Source organism: Trichosurus vulpecula, chromosome 1 (genome assembly GCF_011100635.1).
Source record: "Trichosurus vulpecula isolate mTriVul1 chromosome 1, mTriVul1.pri, whole genome shotgun sequence".
NCBI classification, from domain to species: Eukaryota; Metazoa; Chordata; class Mammalia; order Diprotodontia; family Phalangeridae; genus Trichosurus; species Trichosurus vulpecula.
The window spans coordinates 76,305,597-76,328,496 of NC_050573.1; the positions used below are offsets into that span (position 1 = coordinate 76,305,597).

The window sequence follows — 22,900 nt, forward strand, 5'->3', positions numbered from 1 at the left end:
CCGCCCCCTGACCGGCCTCCTGTCCAGTGTCCCCATCCTGGCTGTTATGGAAATAGCCCGCCCAGTACCCACCTACCTTGGCGGTCAGCGGTGCGCACCCAACCCCGCCCCCCGCCCGCAGTTTTAAGTGCCTGAGCTACCTCCATCCCAGCGGCGTTAACTGGGCCCTCACCCCAAGGCTCCCTCCCATCCCCGCCTCCCTTCTCTGCCCTCTCCGCCATCGTTCCCCCAGGGCAGACCCCTCTCCGGATCCCGCCTTCCAACGGAGCAAGAGTCCCTGGAGCTGCCTGAGCCGGAGCGCTCCGCTTCCAGGCTGGTCTGTCCACTCTTCCTCTCAGTCCCTGCGCCGCCGCCGGAGCCAGAGTCGAGCCAGGAGCGGCCAGGCCAGCTACAGGTGTCCCAGCCATGGAGCGGCCTCCGGGAAAGGAGCTCGCCCTGGTAACCAGGACAGGGGAAGGGGGCAGGGTGAGAAGACTCGGAAAATCAGGGAAGGAGTTAAGTCCCCTGTCCCTGGGCTTCCTCACCAAGCCACCTCTGGTCCCAAATCTGGCTCTGGTCCCTGCAGGCACCGCTCCAGGAGTGGGGTGAAGAGGAAGTGGACGGAGCCGTGTACAATGTCACCCTGCGGAGGCAGCGCAGTCAGCGGCCTGGCCAGGGAGGGAGCCGAGAGAGGGGGAGGGGCCAGGTGAGGAATTGGGCTGGGGGAGCAGGGGGGGGGCCAGGGGAGGAACAGGGGCAGGTGTGGGGGTCCAGGAGAGTGGATCCAGCCTAGGCCTCCAGTGAGAAGGGGTCAGAAGCAGAGTCAGGGCTGGCGGCTAGGAACTAGGTGGGACAGGGCGGGGGCCCAGGGGGTTTTGGGGTGCTCACTACCTGAGGCTGATTGAGGCTCACCTCCTCAAGGCTCCAGATCCTGGGCGATCTGAAGATTTCGTGCATTATCGCACCTGCAAAGTTCGGGCGCTGCGCGCAGCGCCCCTAGAGCGTCTAGTACTGGAGCTGGTGCACGGGGATCATGAACAGGACCCGGCCTTTGTGCCGGCCTTCCTGGCCACACACCGTGCCTTCGTACCCACCGACCATGTACTGGGTCTCCTGCTGCCGCTGCGGCAGGTCCCAAGACCCCAAGGGTTAGTGAGGTTCCTCTTTCTCTGTATTCCCTGCTTGTCCATCAGGTTCTTCTCTCCCCTTTAGGAATCTGCCGCTCGTCCTTGCTTCCATTCTTGTCTTTTTGTTCTATAACAGATGCTCCTTCCCAGGTCACCGCCACCCTTCACTAACTCCCCTTTTTCCCAACTGCAATGATCACTCAGTCACCCTAAGGACCTGTTCCTGTCACACACACACACCCCTCCCCCCAGTTTAAGTCTTTCAGGTTGGCCTCCCATCCAGATATTTCCTTATCCTCATGTTAATGAAACTTCTCTCCCTTCCTCCCTCCTACCATCCTTCTATCCTATTTCCCCCTTCCAGTCTCCTTTTACTGATGCTTCCCTGGGGCTGTTTTCCAGGGAAGGACAGGAGGAACAAGGTCAAGGTCACTTGGATCTGAACCAGGAGCAGGAGTCCAGGTTGGTACCTATTTTTCCACCACTGCCATGAGCCATTGGTTGGGTCTCCAAGGATGAAGGATCCATGGCTGGGTCGGGGGTTAGGGGTTAGGATATGAAAGGCAAGAGGTCAATGACTGGACTAGAAGTTAGGTTTGAGAAGTCAGGGGTTGGTTCTAAAAAATTAGTGGTTTGATTTTAAGGGTTCATGGCTAGATCATAGCCTGAGGCTAGACTCTGGCTACAGGGCATTGATATCTGTGCTGGGCTCCTGGCTGCTGGATCACCCCCAGGACTTCAAAGATCCCCCTGCTCACCCCAACCTGGTCCAGGTTTGTACCTTTCTGAGTTGGGCAGCCCCAGGTGGGGTAGAAAGCCAAGAAGCTGAGAGGCTGCTGAAGCACTTCCAGGAGGAAGAAGAGTTGGAGGTGGCCAAGAAACTCCAGGAGGAGAAAGAGGGGGCCAAGGAGGCCCCAGAAGTGCCAGAGCCTTCTCATTATGGTACCTCCCCTCCTACCACCACAACCAGCCCCTTTGCTTGTGGGGTTGCCATCCTAGGAGATTGGAATGGGGGCATTGGCAGCTAACTAAAAAAAAACAGAATCTATCCCTCTTTCGTCCTCATATCTGCATGGGGCAGGGGGAGACCTTTCTTTTCTCAGGAGTGCCTCTGGATGAAGTGAGGCAGTCAGTAGTGGAAAGAAGATGTTGGTCTTGTAGTGCAGATGACCTGGGGTTTCAGTCCCAACTCTGTTACATATTAGCTGTGTGACCTCAGGTAAGTCACCTTACCTCTAACGAGCCTCAGCTTTCTCATCTGTGAAATGAGGACAATACCTTTTACTCCTTACCTCACAGGGTTGTGGTGAGGAAAAGGCTTTGCTAATCATAAAGTACTTCAGGAATATTATATTACTGTTACTAATATTATTTGACAGATAAAGACTCCTGCTTCCAAGCTGGCTGAAATCATAAGATCCCAGGACTAGAGCTAGAAGGGACCTTCGGGATCATGTAGTTCAATGCCCTCATTTTACAGATCTGATTCAATTCAACAAATGTATTTACGTTTCTATATTATGCTTAAAGCACTGTACAGGCAGATGAAGAAAATGGAGCCCCAGATTAAATGACTTGTCCAAGGCCTCTCATCTTTTTGTTGAGTTGTTGTTGTTGAGTCATTTCTGTCATGTCTGACTCTTTGTGACTCCATTTGGGGTTTTCTTGGCAGAGATATTGGAGTGGTTTTGCCATTTCCTTCTCCAGTTCATTTTACACATGAGGAAACTGAGGCAAACAGGGCTAAGTGACTTGCCCAGGGTCACACAGCTAGGAAGCATCTGAGGCAGCATCTGAGCTCAGGTGTTCCTGATTCCAGGGCTGGTGCTTTATTCACCTAGCTGCCCCATCTCCCTGCTAGGATGTAGCAGGGCTGGGATGTGAGCTCCTCTGATTCCATTTCCAGTGGTCTCTTTCTCCACAGCACTAAGCTTCCTCTTCCCATGGTTAGGTTGTATTTTGGGACATAGCCTCCCTTTCTAACCCCTAACCATTCTTTCCTCTTCCCTGTCCCCCTTTCTCTTGCCTCCACCTGGCTCATGTTTGAGGCTCACACCCATGTCAGTGGCTAGTTATGGCTAAAGAAAGGTTTCCTCCTCCTACCCTGTTCTCACCCCAGTCCCCCTGGTCCTCTCATGGCTCTAGGAGAACGTTGACACCACAGCTGTCCACTTCTGACACCTGTTGCCCCTCTCCCAGAGGGAAGAAGGGCCATTCTCTCCTCATTCTTAACTCCCCTTGCCCAGGGTCTCCAGGCCCAGAAAACCCCCTGGAGGAGGAAGAAGAGCATGGAAAGGAGTGGCCAGAGCTGCTGGATTTCAGTGTGGATGAGGTTGCTGAACAGCTGACCCTGATGGACATGGTGAGGGGATTCTGCTGCTTGGAATAAGGATAGGGTCTGATATATATCTTAGACTTGGGGAGAGCAATTTTCAAAAGGTTAAAAAAAAGGCTCCCATAGACTAAAAATTGACAGAGAAAATCAGTCTAATAGTAGTAAGAAACTCTTAGGGATGGAATTCTGAAGATCCAAAGAGAAACCAGTATTTACCAAATGAAAAAGAAAAGAGGATGTTTATAGAGATCAGTGTGAATGGATGTACGGGGAATTATTTGGCCAACTGAGATGTTTAAAAGGGTTTTAGAAAAAGCAGGACCATGGCTAGGTAACAGAAAGTGAATCTAAAAGTCATTTAAGAATAGTATTAGAGCATAAAAATTCAGAATGAGTGGAGGTTGGTGAGGAAAATTAGTATATTTGGGTGAGTTTAGGGGTTGTGTGTTTTTTTTTCCTACAATGGGGAAAATGAAAAGGATAAAAGACAGGATAGGACTGCTACTTAAGAGGGAGAAGAATGTATTCCCTCAGAGAGGGCAAAACTACTCGACTCTTTTCTGTTTTTCATAGCAAAGGGAATGACATTCTGACTAAGAGGAAAAGAAATGGCTTGTAGGAAGTTTAAATCCAGAACAAGCAGGGTAAAGAGTGTTAAAATAGAACACTCAGTTGTCCTTTAAGAGTTCTAGGCTGGCATTTATATAGCACTGTAAGGTTTGCTAAGCACTTTACAGATATTATCTCATCCCCTTAACAACCTTGGGAAGCAGGTACCATTATTATCCCCATTTTGCAGCTGAGGAAGCTGAGGCAGAGAGGTTAAGTGACTTGCCCAGTCTCACACAGCTTTGGTAAGTGGCTAAGACTGGATCTGAATTTAGGTCTTCCTGACTCTGGGCCCAGTACTCTATCTACCACACCACCAAGCTTCCACTAGGGTTACAAATCATAGGATTACAGGAGGACCTTGGAGGTCCAATGCCTTCATCTTACAGATGAGAAGAAAGAACAAGATATAGGTGAAGTGATTTGCCTGAAGTCACCTAAGGAGTAAGAAGCAGAGGCAAGATTTGAATTCTGGTCATCCCACATCTGGGTTCAGTTCCAGGAATCACTGGGTTGTTTTGTTGTTCTTTTGTTTTTTGGAAGCAGTCAGGGTTAAGTGACTTGCCCAGGGTCACACAGCTACTAAGTGTCTGAGGCTGGATTTGAACTCAGGTCCTCCTGTCTCCAGGGCCGGTGCTCTATCCACTGTGTCACCTAGCTGCTTTGGAATCATTGTTTAAGCAGGAGACACTGATAAGTTAGAAAGGGGAACCAAGATGGTGAAGGATCTGAAGGTTGTTCCATGTGAGATCAGTTGAAGAAATTGGGGAGATTTAGCCTGAAGAATAGGAGACTTAGGGAAGGATATGGTCACTTCTTCAGGCATATAGTGGAAAGAGTGCTAGATTTGAGGTCCTGGATTCAAATTCCAGCTCGGTCACCTCTGCCACCATGGGTAAGTCACAACCTCTCTGGGACTCCAGTTTCCTTATCTAGAAAATAACAGAGTGGACTCTGCCCAACAAGTTCCCTTCTAGTATGAAATCTCTGATCCTTAAAGTATTTGAATCTATGATCATTGAAGTATTTGTCATAAGGCAGAGGGACAAACTATGTTCTACTTGATTGCAGAGGGCAATATTAGGAGCAATAGATGGATGTACAAAGAGGCAGATTTGACTCTCTGTCCTAGCAACTGATGCAGTCCCCAAGTGTAAGGGGCTGCCTCAGGAGGTAGTGAGTTCCCTCTTGCTGGAGGCCTTCAAGCAAAAGCTAGATGACTACTTGACCAGTATATTATAGAAGCATTCAGGTATGAGTTGGACTAGATGGCTCCTGAGGTATTTTCTGACTCTGAGATCTCCTGGTTCTGTGACCTGCTCCCTTGGTCCCTTCCCCCAACCCTGTGGGACGCTTCTCCCTTACCCTGCTGGGCAGGGAACATCTGTCCCCAACCTCCTGATCCCAATGGATGGGGTAGGGACACCTCCCTGGCCCTCTCCTCCCTAACCTATACCTGATGTGTTGGGCAAGGATGTTTGCCTTCTTCATCCCCTGCTTGGACCTCAGAACCTTATGTATACTTAGAGCCCCAAGGGAGATTGGAAATTGGGGGTGGGGTAGGCATGGAGGCCAACAATATGGGGAGGTCCTTATGTTCAGCTGTATCTCGCCCCCACCTCTATCCCAATGTACAGGAACTTTTTTCTCAAGTATGCCTTTGGGAGTGCCTAGGCTCTGTGTGGTCTCATCGGGATAAAGCAGGGGGCCATGGGACTGCCCCCTCTGTCCGAGCCACCGTGGCCCAGTTCAACACAGTAACTAGTTGTGTCCTGAGCTCAGTGCTGGCGGGACCAGGACTGTCTCCACCTCATCGGGCCCAACGCCTAGAGAAGTGGATCTTCATTGCTCAGGTGTGGGGGTATAGGTGGCTGGAAAGCCTCTAGGGGGACCATGGGTGGGGTACCTGGGGTCTTCAGCACAGACTAACAGGATCTAACATGGCCTAGCTTTTCTTACCCAGCGCTGTAGGGAGTTGAGGAATTTCTCATCCCTCCGGGCTATCCTCTCAGCACTGCAGTCCAACCCCATATACAGACTCAAGAGGAGCTGGGCAGCTGTGAGCCGGTGAGAATTCAGGAGTGAGAGGGGAGGAGTGACTGTGAGTGAGCCAGGGAGAGGCCAAAGGGAGGGTGCAACCTCTTCTTCCTTGATCTAAGACTATAGACTGAGTAACAAGGATGGGGATAGATGGGGTTGGGCAGAGATATTGGAGAACTGTTAACAGAGGATAGGGACCAGAGTGGTTCTTCATAGCCTCAGAGGATAGAACTATGAATATTGGGCCAGAAGTTGCCAAGAGGCTGATTTAGGATTTGGGAAGTTTCCTAATGATCCCAGACTTGCAAAAGTGCAATGGAGAAAGGGACCCCCCAGATGTTGTTAAAGGGGATTCCCATACAGGTGGTAGCTGACGAAGACGACTCTTAACATCCCTTCTGAGATGCTGTGGATAGAGAGGCTGATCAGCAGAGATCTTAAAGAGATGCTCTCTCACTCCTGGCCTTGCTCTCTTCCTCCTCCCCATCTCTCTCTTCCCTAGGGAGCCACTGTCCATATACCGGAAACTCTCCAATATTTTCTCTGATGAGAACAATCACCTGAACAGCCGAGAGATTCTCTCCCAGGTACAGAAGGGCCTTGGACACTGGGGGTCGTTGAAGTGGGAGTACCCAAGCTGGATGGGGAAAGGAAACACCAAGCATGCAATAAGTAGCAGGGTCTTAGAGAGCTGTCACTTTGTACCAGGCTTAACTTTTATCAGCCTGGCACACGGTAGGTGCTTAAGCAATGTATGTTGACTTGAGTTTGGGGGCATATGATGCTTGGGGTGGTAGACACATGCTTAGCAGTAACTTAACTAGCAGTCTTGCCTATGAATAGAAGCAACCTAGCAAGAAGCAGTGATGAGGGTTTGGGACTTCCCCCAGAGGGGATGCAAAGGCAGGCAGAAGACAGTGTCCAGCACCAAAGCTCAGCCTTAGCACCCCTTAGTGGGCAAACCTTCATTCCTCATGTTCCTCTCTCTTAACTCATTTGACCCTTTTAAAGAGAGGACCCTTGAAGTTTCTGTTGTTGGTTTCTCCACTAAGGGGACTCCCTTCTTTCAGTGCCTGACATTTTTTGCCTTTGTGGTTAAACCTTTATTCCACAAAACACAGGTTTTCTTCCTCTTGGGGGGCTCTAGTCTGGCTGTTGGAAAAAGGGACTAAGGTTCTATCCTTTGGGTTCTTAACTCCAATTTCTATCCCAGGAAGAAGCCCCCTTGACCTCCCCTGAAGAGGAGACAGCTCCAGGAGTCTCTCCCTTGGTAAGGGACTATATTGAACTTGAGAAGGGGGCAGGTCTGGGGAAGAGGGCTACAAGGAGTTGGTTCTGGGACGCTAGGAGTGGGGGTTGGGGGGAGGGGACAGGGATTGGGCGACATGATAGAACAGGTGGGACCAGGGTTGGGACAATAATACCCAAAGGAATTGATCAAGTTTCTGATCAATTCCAGAAAGTGCCCCCTGGTCCTATCCCCTACCTGGGCACCTTCCTCACTGACCTTGTCATGCTGGACACAGCACTGCCTGACCTACTGGAGGTGAAAGCTTGGCTCCTGATCCCCCTCCCCAATCCCACCCCCCTGTCCTTTCACTGTCATCCTTGTTCCTGAAACCTTTCCAGAAGAACTAAGACATCCCCTCCCTGCCCCACTGCCCTGCATATCTGGAGTAAGGAGCCCCAGGTTGGGATCCAAAACTGTGTTTTGGATGTGTCTTTAGGCAACTCCATTCCCCTCATTGGGCCTCAGGTGGTTCCTCTGTAAATTTAAGGGGGTGGGACTAGATCTCTAAGGTCCATTCTAGATCCTGTCTTGGGGACTCTGAGCTCAGTTCTGGGCTCAGGCTTGTTTCCTTTCCACTACCCCCAGGGAGATCTCATCAACTTTGAAAAGCGTAGGAAGGTAAAGGGGCCTGGGTAGGGAGGGAAAGGGGGGTGTGCTGGGTGAAGGGAAATTGGGGAGAGAGGTAATGACCCCGGGATAGGTAAGAGGGAGAATGCCTGGGAGGTGGGCAATAGAGGGAGGGAAGGTCCAGCAGAAAGAACCCCATCTCCCTTTTCCAAGGAGTGGGAGATCCTATCCCGTATCCAGCACCTTCAGCGTCGCTGCATGAGCTATAACCTGCCATCTCGGCCACCTGTTCTTGCTGCCTTCCGTGCCCAGCGTCCCCTCAGTGAAGAACAGAGGTGACATGTCTGATCCCCTGCTTCCAGCTTCTCCTCTACCCTGGGAGCACACCCCATCTCTGATGTGCCCCCAAATTAAGCCCCTAGGCGATCAATCTCCTCGGAATTAAGTTCAACCGCTTGATCCTGGCACCATCCTACCATCTGTTACTCCAACCAGGCTTCTCTGTCCCCCATTCTTGCCTTGTTCCTTCCTGTGTCCTTATCTTTGTTGTGGTTGTCTGGATCAGCACCAATCTCTCTTCTCCCCTTCTGTGGATGTGGGAATCCTCTGAGTTCCTCAGTGGTTAGAATAGCAGTTGCTACCTCCTTGAAGAAGTCTTCTTGGATTTTTCTCACATTTCAAAGAGCATTTTGTCTGCCTGCTCCTCTCCTGTGCACTTACCTCCCATTCATTTCTCCTTATTAAGTTGTAAGCTCCTTTAGGGTGGGCTCTGTCTTCTCTCTGTCCCTCAGGACCCAGCATACAAGTAGGCACTTCCTAAATGGTCTTTGTTTTTGTTGACCAGATCTATGATTCCGCTGGTATAGGGAACTTCCAGTGAGGGAAACCCTTCTATCAATGTGATTATTCTGGTACATGGAACTTCCAGTGAGGGAAACCCATCTATCAATGCAGTTCAGCATTTGCTCTGTAACTTACAAATCTTAAGAATAAGTTGTTTGGAAGCAATGAGATGTAAAACAAAGTGTCCGGGATCACAGGGCTAGTGTGTTTCTGAGACTGGGCTTCTGCGTCGATTCTCTATCTACTACCCCACCACGCCTCTCTTCCTGAACACACTTCAGTTAAGCAGGCATTGATTAAATGTCTCCTGTGTCCAAAGCTCTGTACTAGGCTCAGGGTAAGCTTGGATAAGGCATGCTTCCTTCCCTCATAGAGCTCACGGTATGGTATAGGGATAAGACACAAATGCAGACAACAAATATGGTTTATGTTAGAGAGATACAAGCACCATACTATATGAGGTGTGAAGGAGAAGGTCATTTCTGATTGAGGAAGGACTTCCTGAAGGACATGGCATTTGAGCTTAGTTTTAAAAGATGGGCAGGAATTGAACAGGAAAAAGGTAAAGGATGAACATGGTAAGCAGAGGTAAAGGAGGGGAGTACAGGGCATGTGGGGTGCTGGGGTTAGAGATTTCCTTACTTAGGTTGGAGCATAGAATGACCCTTCAATTATTGACTTGGTAGACAGCAGGGAGACATGGAAGATTTGGGGCAGAGACCAGGCATTTTGATTGGATGTTTGTTAAATGAATTAACTCATGTTCTCAACCTCATTCCTTTGAGGCATTCTCATCACCTGGCCCCGATCCCTCTGGCCCCTATCTCCATTCTTCTGATTCCAACTCAGTCTCTGATTTGATTCTGGTCTCCATTTCCTCACTCCCATCTCCCCCAGTTACCGCATGTCCCGGGTTATCGAACCCCCAGCTGCCTCCTGTCCCAGTTCCCCCAGGATCCGGCGACGGATAAGTCTTACTAAGAGACTTAGCGCGTGAGTCGATTTTAATCTTAGGGTGGAAGAATGATGAAATTATGGTGAGGTGGGGAGAAGAGACTGAGGGAACCTTAAATCTGACACCTCTCCCAACTTTTAGGAAGCTGTCTCGGGAAAGGGGCTCCTCTCCCAGCCACCAGCCTGGGGACCCCCCCTCTCCCAGCCCCAGGTAAGGTTGGGAGAGGATAAGTGTTGGAGGGCAAGGTTAGAGTCTGGAGTTAGGGGAATAATACCATCTCTGGTTTCTGTGTCTCCTGTAGCCTCTCTTCAGGTTCCTACCCACCCAGCCCTGGAGATGGGGACCCTCTGAATTTCAGCCCTCCTCCATCCCCAGGGGCAACTGGTCTGGGCCACAAGGTACATGACCTCAACTATATAAAATACCGTGTGTCTGTGTGAAGAGGCAGCCAGAGCACAGGGGAAACTGTAGTTGGACTGAGAGTTAGGAGACCTGGGTTCTAGTCTTGGCCCTGCCACTGACTGTATGATCTTAAGTGAGTCATTCCTCCTGCCTGGCTCTCAAATTTCTCACACGTAAAATAGGGGAATATCGCACCACTTTGGCTGGGAGGTGTTAAGGGGCTCAGATGAAAGAATGGGAAAGGACCTCCTCCCCACTTGACAGGTGGGAGAGAGGGCTGCTGTGTCTGTGTGTGATGTGTACCGAAGCTAGGAGGTATGCTGGACCCTGGTGATCACTGTAACTTCTTCCCCTGCCCAGGGCACTCTGGAGCTGCCTCTGGGAACCGAAGCTCCTGAGCTCCAGCAGGTCCCAACCTCCCCTGGGAGCAGTGCCCGAGCTTTCCACCCAGGGCAGCAGACCCCGGATGCCTGTGTCATCAGAGTCAGTATTGACCACGACCCTGGGAACCTTTATCGGAGCATTTTGGTAAGGAGGGGGAACACGGTCTGGATGACGGCAGCAAAGGGAGAATTGAGGCAGGGGTGGGAGGTTGTCTCTGAGCTTAGGACATTCCCACCCCATTTGCAGCCTCCTGTCACTCTCACTGACCTGTAGTACCCCCTCTCTCCCTCTGCTCACTGTGTCCCGAGCACTTCCCCCACTTCTGTTTCTCACGAATTCTTTCCCCACCCCCACTCCAGCTCACTAGCCAGGATAAAGTCCCAGGTGTGGTTCTCCGAGCCCTTCAGAAGCTTCACCTGGAGCAGCCACAGCCCCGTGACTATCAGCTGTTCCAGGTCCTGCCTGGGGCCCGGGGTGAGTGGGTGTGAGAGCCCTGGGGACTGTGGTGAACCCAGGGCATGGGGTGGTGGTTGGAAGCTCTAAAGGGGCAGGAACTCCAGCTCTCCAAGAGGGCTTCTGGCAGAACCCCAAGCAGCTTTCCCTTTCTCAGTAGTCCTGCCCTTCCGTCCTCCGGAGCCTCAAGATTGAGAAAATTCAAGGGCAAACAACTCTGGCAGAAAGCTGCTTCCGACTGGCTGGGGTTAACATGGGGAAGTCGCCAATCACTGAGGCTTTTTGTGTAGAGGTGGCATGGTGTACCAGATCTGAGACCTACCTGAATTCTAAGATTGGTCCTGCCACTTTAATGCTATTTCCCCCCACCCTGCCTCAGTTTCCTCCTCTGTCAAATGAGAGGGCAAAGGTCCCTTCAGCTCTAAATTTCTATGATCCTCTGACCCCACCTCCCTGCTACATAAGGGGAAAAAAAAACAAAACCTAGTACATACACAGAGGAAGAAAAGGCACACAGGGTGAGTATACCAACTTGATGCAATTTGATACCATGTGGGCCTTCCACCCGCAGAGCTCCTGATCCCAGACAACGCCAATGTGTTCTATGCCATGAGCCCAGCTAGCCCTGGGGATTTCGTGCTGCGGAAGAAGGAGGGCGCTCAGTCCCCACCCTGATGACTGACTCTCCTGGCTGGGAGGACCCCAGGCTTGGACCTGTCTGAGGGAGCCTAGGCCATCTCAGAGGGACGTCTGGCTGGGCCGAGGCACTGATCCCAACATGAACCCTGGTGCCCCCACACCTTTGTCTCCGTGTCCTCTCTGGGAAACTAGGACAAGTAGTCCCCTGAAGGGGATGGCATTATGTGCAGGCCCTTAGTCCGGCCACTAGATGGCAAGTGTCTAGGGTTGGTCGGCATGGGTCCAATGGAAATTGAGACCCAGACCTGACTTTTGGGTGGGAAAGGCAGAGTTATATCTGTGAGCATCCAGGAGCCCCTTTTTTTTCTGCCTTCACCCTCTCTAGGGCCCCACCAGGGCCACAGATACCTTGTAATCCCAGGCCCTTGTAGAAAAAGACAAGATTGGGTTTGTTTAGAAAGTCAGCCAGGGGAGACATGGCCAGAAGCTAGAGGCTGCTGCCTTCTCCTGCCCTCCCAGCCAGCCACCCAACCTAACCCAGAGCTCTGTTCCCAGAGACAGTTGGCTTACGGGTTACCATTGCAAAGGACTTCAGGGGCTACCTAGCCCAGTGCCCACCTGAGCAAGAATGTCTTCAATAGTGCTAAAAAGTGGTCAGCCTTGTCTGAGCCCTCTGGTGAGGAGAAACCCTTCCCGTTAACTCCCCTCTCAAAGCCAAAGTTTTTTATTCTTGATATAATTTGGGGGCTTCTTTCTTTTCACTAAGCTTAAATCTGCCTTTCTGCAACTTTTGTCACTCCTAATTTTGCATGATAGGGCCAAACAGAGCAAGTTTAATCTTTCCACGTGCCAGCCCTTCAGTCAAGATGAATGCGCCCCCTAAGTTCTGGCTTCTCTAGGATAAACTTCTCTGTTCCTTCAGTCGATTGTCACATGCCTCCTGTCCCCATCCCTTGACCCATCCCCCTGGTCACCTTCCAGGATGACCTTGACCTTGTCAACGTCCTTAGAATTGAGAAAGCCAAATGATAGACTAGCAGTGCCTCTGGCTTTCAAATCCTGACACTTCTATTCCCTACCTTGGGCAAATTACTTAACCTCCCTGGGCCCCTGTTCTCCCATTTGTGAAATGGAGTTGGAGTAGATAATTTCTCAAGTGTCTTCCAGTTCAAAATCTACACTCCTATGGCCTACCCAGAACTGAAAGCAACATTCTGAATGGGGGCTACTTAGAGCCTTTGATTAGGGACTTACCCTGACTTCACACAAGTTCTAAGTCTCATACAATAGTCAGTACCCATTCCAACTCACCGAACCATTCCCCCACCCCAAACCTGACAGGCCAGAACCAACTTGATCCATATCTTTCCTACATTTTTTTTTCCTGGAGACTGAATCTCCCAGGCTATATGTACAGTGGCTACACATGGGCCATTTTCCACTGCTGATTGGTAAAGAAGCTTTGACCTACTTTATTTCTGACCCAGGCCAGAACTGGTGCTTGATGCCACCAACACACCCCATACACATTCCCAGGGCTCACCATATTAGTAACAGAGGGTAAGCCCCAGATTGGCTTTAGCTCACTGTAGCTCCCTACCTCAATCCACCAGCCTTAGGTCTGTGGTTCACAGGCATGTGTTACCATGCCTAGGTTTCCTACCTTCTGAATCCTGAGTGATATACCCACTGTCTCTCCAATGCCATGCCATGGAACAGAGTAGAGATGTCAGGTACCAGCATTGTCCAGCCCACTGTGATCATCCAGAGCTCTGGATCCATGTTTCTCTTGCTCCTGAGGACCTTCTGTCAAACATTAAGTCTCTGTTCAGGAGGCTGGGATACAAGGATAGCTATAGCTCTAGAAACGTACAACCTAATGGAGGGAAGGACAGTAATATACCGTAAGAGGGAGACAAGGTGCCTAAGACAACTGTAATGACCGTGGAAAGGGCATGGAGGTCAGCAGAGGCCCAGTTCAAATCTCACCTGTGACATTGAGTGAGTAGCTTAAGCTCTCTACGCCTTGGTTCCCTCACTTGTAAAATATCTGCACTGCTAGAAGTTGTGTGGTTGAATGGATAGTGATCCAGCCATGAAGCCCAGAAGATCTGGCTTCAAGTCCTGCCTCTTGACCCTTGCAGGCTGAGTGACCCCAAACAAATTTCTTAACCTCTCAGTGCCCACTGCAGAAAAAAGGGCTAACGTGCATTGGTAGAAGGCTTTTTCTCCTTTAGGAGTTCCTCATACCAATAAAATCATGGGGACTAGTTCCTATCCTACTTACCTCAAGAGGTGGTTGTGAGAAAAGTGCTTTGTGCAATCTTAAAAGAGCAATATAAATTTGTTATGGGATATTTGAGGAGGGAGAGATTATTGGAAAGGGAAGGGAGAGAACTGTGATGAAGGGATCTTGGGAGAAGGTGGCACAAGTTTGGCTTTGAAGGAAGGAAAGAGAAGCAACAGATATGGGAAGCTGCTTCCGGACAAGGGACACAGAGATGGGACAGGGGGCAAGGGACAGCTAGGTAGTGCAGTGGTTAGAACATTGGGCCTGAAGTCAGGGAGACTTGAGTTTAAATCTCAGTTTCTGACACTTTACCAGCTGTGTGCCCCTGGACACTTAACCTCTTGTCTGCCTCTGTTTCCTCATCTGTAAAGTGGGGATGCTAACAGTACCTACCTCTTAGGGTAGGTTCAAATGAGATCATTGTAAAGTGCTTATCACAGTGCCTGGCACTTATGAAGCACCTTAGAAATGTTAGCTATTACAATTCACTTTGTAGGAGTGAAAGGGAAGAGTGTGTAATAGGGCTGCAAAGGGAGGTTGAAGCAAAGTTGCTGAAGAACTTCCAGGACCGGAAGCTTCTGCTTTATCTGGGAGAAGGCTTTGAGTAGGGAGAGGACATAGTCATAGGAGCTAGGTGGTGCAATGTTTATAGAGTGCTGGGCCTGGAGTCAGGAAGACGTGTGTTCCAGTCCTGCTCCAGACACAAGATGTGTGACCCTGGGTGAGTCACCTAACTTCTGCCTCAATTCCTTCTTCATCCATGAAATGGGGGATGATAATTGTTATAAAGATAAAACGAGATATTTAGAAGGTGATTTACAAACCTTAAAGTGCTATGTGCTAGCTATCATCATCATGAGGATGGAAGTTACCTGGGCAGTGAATGATTGGAGAGGGAAGAGACTGGAGGCCACTGCAGTAATACAGACAAGAACCAAGGAGGGCCTGAACTAGGTAGGGCAAAGGCAGCAGAAGATGAGAGAAGAGATTACCACAACCATAGGGACAGCAGGACTTGGGGAAGGGAAAGGGAAAGATGAGAGAGAGAGAACAATAGCTCCCATGTCTACAGGAGTTTACAGTTTGGCTATTGCTTTCCTCACCAAGGTAGGCAGCACAAGCATCACTCTGCCTTTTTTAATATGGGAGGACCTCATCCTCAAGAATTTAAAGCCTCACGCACACCGGTACTAAGTGGCAGAGTGGGATTTAAGCCCCATCTGCTGACTCCAAATTCAGGGTTCTTTCTACCCCACCATTCAGGACTCTTTCCACTTCCTGCCCTCTTTCGGGAGTGCTGGTTTTTAAACAGGGATTCTCAGGTCAAGGAGAGGATTACAGACCATTTATTCCTTCAACTCCACTCTAGGTGTTCACCCTTATACTATGGTGTCCAGGAGGCCTGCACTTTGTCCCCTCCTCTGAGCAGCTGGGAGAGGTGAAAGAGTCAGAAAGTCAAATGAGATGTTGGTGTTCTGACAAGAGGCAGTGTCCAGGCTGTAGGAGATGATAGTCCTTCATACTGGGGTCAGTTCTGGTTGCCCCATTTCGGGAACACTATTAAGTCGGAGTCCATCCCAGGGAGGTGAAAAGTTTAAGATCACATGGGATAAGTACCTCTTGAAGGAACTGGGTGTGGTTGGCCTGTAGAAAAGAAGGCTCAGGAAAGACATGATAACCATCTTCAAGCATCTGAGTTCTCCAGTGGAAGAATTATATGCGTTTTATATGCCCCCAGGGGGCAGAATTAGGAGCCCTGGGAGGAAATTGCTGAGCCACAAATTTAAGCTTAACATATAGAAAAGCTTCCTAACAACACTATACAAAAGAGAAACGGACTACTTCAGGAAACAGTGGCTTGCCTCTCATTAGTGGTCTTCCAACAAAGGATGGATGACCTCTGGTGGGGTGTGTATGTCCAGGTAGGTATTAGATTAGAAGGCTTCTGAAGCCCCTTCCAGCTCAGGTTCCTTGATTCTGGCCAGGCAGAGATAACCTCTTCAGCTGTTCTTGGTGCTCCAGCCTGCTTGGCCAGGGAGACCTCCATTAGGCTGTAGATCATGGCAATCCCCACTTTGGGATGACTAGGCCAGTGGGAAGAAAGCATAGCATCTTCTAATCCAGGGAGGCCTATGATTTCCACATTCTCCCACAGGAGGGTCATGTTCTTCTCCCACCAGAACTGGAATTTAAGTAAAGTGACTATGACTAGTACGAATTAGAGTTATTGTCCGGACAGACCCATAGAGCAGTTATTAATGGTACCATCTCAATTTGTCTCATTGAAGTACCCCCAGGAAGCTCTATTTGGCCCTGTGCTGTTTCACATTTTTAATCACTGGCTTAGACAAAGGTGTAGGTGGCATGCTCATCAAATTTACAGATGACACAAAGCTAGAAGAATAGCTAATGTACCGTATGATAGAATCAGGATCCAAAAAGACCTTGACCTGGTAGAACACTGGGCTGAATAAGGTGAAATTTAATGGGGATAAATGTAATCTTGAAGTTAGATTCAAACAAGCATCTTACAAGCACAAGATAGAGAAATTCATGGTTAGATAGTTTATATGAAAAAGATCTGGTGGTTTGGGTGGACTGCAAGCCCCAAGTGAATCAGCAGTGTGATGAGAAAGCCGCCCCCTCCCAAAAAAAGGGCATTTCAATCTTGGGCTGCATGAAGAGAATAAGGCTTGCAGTAACGAGGCCATAATGATCCTTCTGCCCTGGTCTGACTATATCTTATGTTCAATTCTGGGCACCATGTTGTAGAAAGGATATTATAAGATGGAAAGCACCCACGGCATCCAGCAATCAATGGCTCAATCAATAAAAACCCATTTATGAGGAGCTTGATTGCTGGCAAACTCTAGTATGGACTCCAATTCCTGGACCTCTGCTGGCTCACTCTTCTAACCTTTTAAAGCTCACAAGGACATACCCGTCTCTAATACACCCTCACCTACTTTTGCAGGAAAGAATAGACCCAATAGAGAAAAATAGCTGTGCCATGGGAATGACCATGTGTTGAGCTGGGAATAGACTGCTGGTTCTCTCTCTCTCTCTCTCTCTCTCTCTCTCTCTCTCTCTCTCTCTCTCTCTCTCTCTCTCTGTCTGTCTCTCTCTCTCTCTCTCTCTCTCTCTCTCTCTCTCTTTCTCTTTCTCTTTCTCTCTCTCGGCTTACAGAAGTCCTTGCTTCAACCACTGCCAGGAAGAGATCATTTTGGTTTATTAGTGTCTTTTATACTAACTCATTTCTTGCCCAGGAGCTAATAAAAAAAAGGTTTTTTTTTTTTCACTATCTCATAAGTGGATGGGCACAGTGGATAGAATGCTGGGCCAGGAGTCCAGAAGACTCATCTTGTTGAGTTCAAATCTGGCCTCAGACATTTACTAGCTGGGCAAGTCACTTAATCCTGTTTGCCTCAGTTCTTCATCTGTAAAATGAGCTGGAGAAGGAAATGGCAAGTTACTCCAGTATCTTTGCCAAGGAAACCCTAAATGGGGCCACGGAGGGTCAGACACAACTGAAAAAACTAAACAACGATAACAAGAGGTGGACAAGAAATACCCAAGTGTACTCTGAAGCAGAGAGCTGGGCCCCTTCATTCCACATTATCACCAGCTCACAGAAGCAGGCTCACTAAATAACGTGGAAGATTGCATCAGGCAGAGCATGTTGCTCATGGTCCAAAGAACTGGGCTGGCATTGGAATCTTTTACAGACAGAAGAAGCAACAACAAATGTATTAGCAATTAGAGCTATTAAAAAATTAAAGGGCCCAAAGTCATTCCCTGATAAATATTCAAATGATATATATGATATATATATGAATAGTTTTCAAAATAATTGCCAACTATTAGGAAACCCTATAAAAGTATCCTGTGAATCACTAATACTCTGAGAAATGCAAATGAAAACAATCCAGAGCTTTCCCCTCACACCCAGAAAATTAGTAGAGGGGACAAAAGAAGGGATCAGTGAATGCTGGAGCATTGTAAAATGCTACATCCACTCTGGGAAGCAAATTGAAATTATGCAGAGAAAGTCATTAAAACATCCATACTGCTGCCAGGTGTATACCACAAACGTCACTGATCAGAGTTCCTTATATACATCTAAATATTTCTAGCAGCACTTTTTGTGGTAGCAAAGAACTGAAAATTATGTAGATGCCCATCAGTTGGGGAATGGTGAAACAAACTGTGGTACATGAATGGAATGGAATATCATTCTACTGTAAGAAACATAATACAGAAAAGCATAGAAAGATTTATATGAACTGATGCAAAGTGAGGCAAGCAGAACCAGAAAAATAATATACACTATGATTATTGTTCTTACATCTGACTCTGTGACCCCATCTGGGGTTTTCTTGGCAGAGATACTAGAGTTGTTTGCCATTTCCTTCTGCAGTTCATTTTACAGATGAGGAAACTGAGGCAAACAGGGTTAAATGACTTGGCATGGGTCACACAACTAATGTGTCTGAGGTGTATATTGTTATATGTTATACACACATATATATGTATGTACACATACGTGTATGTATACATATAACATAGAGGCTGGCCAATGAGGGAATGATCCTTTTGGCAATATTCAATATGCTCTACCTGTAAGCCTGCTTCCTGAAGGTGTGCTATGATGGAATCTTCCCCAAATCAGAACATGTGTAAGTATATTATGACTGTTTCCTGCCAATTTCACAGTGATAAAAGACCTTCTAATGACCTGCTAGGTGGCAAAGTGGATAAAACATTGGGCCTGGAGTCTGGAAGACTCCTCTTCCTGAGTTCAAATCCATCCTCAAACACTTACTAGTTGTATGACCCTCGGGCAAGTCACTTAACCCTGTCTGCCTCAGTTTCCTCATCTGTAAAATGAGCTACAGAAGGAAATGGCAAACCACTCCAGTATCTCTACCAAGAAAACCCCAAATGGGGTCACCAAGAGTCAGGACCGAAAAACAACTTAACAAACCAGTGACCCACTGAGCTAATGCAGGCACTGGACTAAGCACTAGGAATACAAAAAGAAGCAAAAGATAGCCCTTGCCTTCAAGGAGATTGTACTCTAACGGGGGAAGACTCCACAAAAGGGAGTTGAAGAAACAGCAGGGTGGAGTGAGCGCTTGAATAGGGGTATCAAAGTCCAGAAAATCAGAGTAATGAAAAGAGACTAGTGTGAGCTTTTCCTCAAAATGGAGCCCTTGGGAGGAAATGACCAATGTGGGAAGTGGACCAGGATGATGCAGGGATGATCCGGGTGAGGAACATGGTGGACCCATTGAATAATGATGCTACAGACAGAAGTAGTGATGTCACAGAGGACCAGGATGAGGGGAAGATAATAAGTTATGTTTTGAACATGTTGAGTTTGAGGTTGCTCACGGATCACTGAGTAGCAGCCGGGGCCTAAGTGAGGTCACAGTCATGGATTTGTAGGAGGAAATCATCTCTATTACTTTCTCCTGGGAAAATAGCCTCTGGGTAGGAATGGTGAAATCAGAGGGTAGCAGTTACCGCAGGAATGAGGATTAGCAAATTCGGAATGGTTGAAGGTGGGGGTGGGGATGGGGGTAGCCAGGAGTAAAACATTAAAGTGGCAGCCCATGGGGTCGAGGCTGAGCAAGGAGGAGGAGCTAGGGTGGGGAAGATGGACTGGGGAGAGTAAGGGCAGATCTAGAGCCCAGAGGTCATCATGAGGGTGGAGAGCGGCTTAGAGTGAGAGACTAAAAATACCTCCCGTTAATAGACCAATTTAAAGTTTATGCCATATAGTGGATAGAGAACTGACCTCAGGAGTCAAGAAGAACTGCTTCCAAGTCCTGCCCTTGACTCTTCCGGGCTGTGTAACCATGCATGGGCATATGATTCCACCTCTCAGTGCCCTAGAAAACTCCCAAGGGACTACAAGTTGCAGAGAAGGTGCTAAGCTGCATTGATGGAGGGAGTGTCCTCATCTTGGAATTTCTTATATTGGACAACAAGTCTAGTCCCTATTCTCATCACTTTCTTTACTGCTTACAAAGAATAAGAAGTTGTTGGAAAACAGCATGGCAGAAATTAGACATAGGCCAACATCTTACACCGTATATCAAGATAAGGTCAAAATGGGCACATGATTTAGACATAAAAGATGATATCAAAAGCAAATTAGGAAAGCAAGAAATAGTTTACCTGTCAGAGCTATGGAGAAGGGAAGAATTTATACCCAAACAAGAGATAGAGCACATTATGAAATGCAAAATGGATAATTTTGATTATATTAAATTAAAAAAGGTTTTGCACAAAGAAAGCCAATGCAACCAAGATTAGAAAGAGAGCAGAAAGCTGGGAAACAATTTTTACTGCCAACGTTTCTGATAATGGCCTCATTTCTAAAATATGTAGAGAACTGAGTCAAATTTATAAGAATACAAGTCATTCCCTAATTGATAAATGGTCAAAGGATATGAACAGGAAGTTTTCAGATAGAAATTAAAGCTATCTATAGTCATATGAAAAATGCTCCGAATCACTATTGATTAGAGGAATGCAAATTAAAACAACTCTGAGGTACCACTTCATACTTATCAGATTGTCTAATATGACAAAAAAGGAAAATGATAAAGGTTGGAGAAGACGTGGGAGATTTGCAACACTGATGCATTGTTGGTGGAGTTATGAACTCATCCAACCATTCTGGAGAGCAAAGGGCTCTAAGAGCAAAGAGCCCAAAGGGCTATAAAACTGTGCATACCCTTTGATCCAGCAATAGCAATACTAGGACTGTATCCCAAATAGATCATAAAAAATGGAAAAGGACCCACAGGTACAAAAATCTTTATAGCAGCTCTTTTTGTGGTGGCAAAGAATTGGAAATTGAGGGGATGCCCATCAGTTGGGGAACAGCTGAACAAGTTGTGGTATATGAATGTAATGGAGTACTGTATCGTACTGCAAGAAATGATGAGCAGGTGGATTTCAGAAAAACTTGGAAAGACTTGTATGAACTGATGCTGAGTAAAGTGAGCAGAACCAAGAGAACACTGTATACAGTAACAGCAACAATGTGCAATGATCAACTTTGTTCGACTTAGCTCTTCTCAGCAATACCATGATCTAAGATAATTCCAAAAGACTCATGATGTAAAATGCTCTCCCCATCCAAAGGAAGAACTATGGCGTTTGAATGCAGATTGAAGCACACTATTTTTTTCTCTCTTTTTTTTCTTGTGGTTTCCCCTTTTGTTCTGATTCTTCTTTCACAACATGACCAATGTGGAAATATGTTTAATATGATTGTACATCCATAGTCTATATCAGATTGCTTGCCATCTTGAGGAGGGGGAAAGGGAGTGAGGGAGGAAAAAAAATTAATAAAAGTGAATATTGAAACTATCTTTACATGTAATTCAAAAAAATAAAATACTATTAAGTGGGGGGAAAATTTCCTCCCATTGAGATCATTGTGCACAATAACAGCAATATTGTAATGATGATCAACTGTGAAAGACTTGGCTGCTCTGATCGATCCAATGACTCAAGACCATTCCAAAGGACCCATGACGGAAAATGCTATCCACCTCCAGAGAGAGAAGTGATGAATTCCGAGTGCATATTTTAGTATAATTTCCTCTCTTTACTTTTCTTGCTTTTGGGGGGAACTATGGCTAATATGGAAATATGTTTTGCATGATTTCACATGAATAATTGGTATCACTTGCTTGTCTTATCAGTGGGTATGGGAGGGAGTGGGAGGGAGGGAGAGAATTTGGAACTCAAAATTTAAAAAGAAAAGAACATTAAAAATAAATAAATAAAAATGTTTTAAAAAGAATAGGAAGTTGCTATTGGGGAGGGGAATCCCAAAGTTCCAATTCTTGGCAATGCCCTTCTGAGAGATGGTGAGAGCTAAAGTATGACCTTGCCTACACGTGTCTGGAGTGAGGGAGGGAAAGGGGCTGTTGAAATTGAAGCCAAGAAATTGTACGGTCAGGTTAGCATAAGGGTCATTGAAATGTACATTGAGGTGCCTGTAGAGGATGGTATAAAGACAGAACTTGACCTAGGCATGGAATTCACTGAAAATGCTGGGGAAATGTCCTGGAGATTGGTGGATGACAGCAACAAGATGGGGAGGAGATGGCATAAATGGATTGTAGGAACCTCAAAACTGAAGGCTGGTTGGTAGTTGAGGAATAGTCAAAATGCAGCAGGGGTGGAGAGAGAACAGGGAGGATGTTTGCTCCTTCTCTTAGTTCTGTGAGTCACATTAAAGGAGAGGATGCAGTGGGAAAGTGGAAAGTGAGTAGGTTGAGACAGACAAGACAAAAAGGGGTTATTGGGAGAGGAAAAAGATAGGGGAATTGTGGTGGGGGGGAAGATAAATATGGGGGGAGAAGGACTGATTAGACTAAGAATGACATTTGGGGGAAGATAGCAGAAGGTTACAACTTGGAAAGAACACTGAATTGCGTGAACCTCATGCACCACTGTACTAATGGGGAATAAATGTCTTAATTTTTAGTTTGCAAAACAAAATAAAATAAAGCAGCTACCTACACCAGCACCACCACTGAATCTGATAGAACTGAATCAGCACTGGGCTAAATCTAAGATTAAATTTAATAGAATGCACCTACAGTCTTACACAAATGAGAAAATCTACTTCCCAAGTATCAGACTAGGGTGGAGAGGTTGACCACTTGTTGTAGTGTGGATTACTTTTATGTTTGGATTGGACTGGTTGACCAAATTCTTTCCCAACTCAAAAATTCTGTGATTCTGTAAGTCTGGAGTCAGAGGCCGTGGGTTCAAATCCTGCCGCTGTTCTTATCTGATTGTCTTTGGGTAAGTCCTATCGCAGCTCAGCTTCCAAGTCCTCATCTAGCAGTAAGGTGCTAGGTTTGCTCTCTCAGGTCCCTTCTCCCTCTAAATTCTGAACTAAGGCACGAGACTGGAAGCTTGTATGCAGCAAGGGAACTTGTGGTATGTGCCA

At 47.4% G+C, this 22,900-nt stretch overlaps 1 protein-coding gene across 4 annotated transcripts; it reads left to right on the plus strand.

Moving 5' to 3' along the window:
- Nucleotides 1–141: 141 nt before the first annotated feature.
- On the plus strand, nucleotides 142–12,411 carry RGL3 (ral guanine nucleotide dissociation stimulator like 3). Of its 4 annotated transcripts, none has more exons than XM_036742399.1 (19): nucleotides 142–438; nucleotides 566–685; nucleotides 901–1,127; nucleotides 1,509–1,568; nucleotides 1,795–2,048; nucleotides 3,353–3,468; nucleotides 5,688–5,903; nucleotides 6,014–6,117; nucleotides 6,593–6,677; nucleotides 7,304–7,360; nucleotides 7,550–7,636; nucleotides 7,967–7,999; nucleotides 8,162–8,283; nucleotides 9,689–9,784; nucleotides 9,888–9,956; nucleotides 10,048–10,144; nucleotides 10,509–10,676; nucleotides 10,892–11,006; nucleotides 11,557–12,411. In XM_036742399.1, exons 1-19 carry the CDS (start codon nucleotides 406–408, stop codon nucleotides 11,658–11,660), a joined length of 2,163 nt encoding a protein of 720 aa, XP_036598294.1. In that variant the 5' UTR covers nucleotides 142–405; the 3' UTR covers nucleotides 11,661–12,411. The 4 variants fall into 4 exon arrangements, with proteins under 4 accessions (XP_036598294.1, XP_036598295.1, XP_036598297.1 ...); XM_036742400.1 differs by having other exon boundaries at nucleotides 3,362–3,468; XM_036742402.1 differs by having other exon boundaries at nucleotides 10,892–10,987; nucleotides 11,557–11,642.
- Nucleotides 12,412–22,900: the final 10,489 nt, after the last annotated feature.

Excerpts from the sequence above, each read along its gene's own strand:
- RGL3 (XM_036742399.1), top strand. The coding sequence starts at position 406 with ATGGAGCGGCCTCCGGGAAAGGAGCTCGCCCTG. Across the intron at positions 3,469-5,687 it reads AGCTGACCCTGATGGACATG|GAACTTTTTTCTCAAGTATG; the intron begins GTGAGGGGATTC and ends CCCAATGTACAG. Across the intron at positions 8,000-8,161 it reads ACTTTGAAAAGCGTAGGAAG|GAGTGGGAGATCCTATCCCG; the intron begins GTAAAGGGGCCT and ends CCCTTTTCCAAG.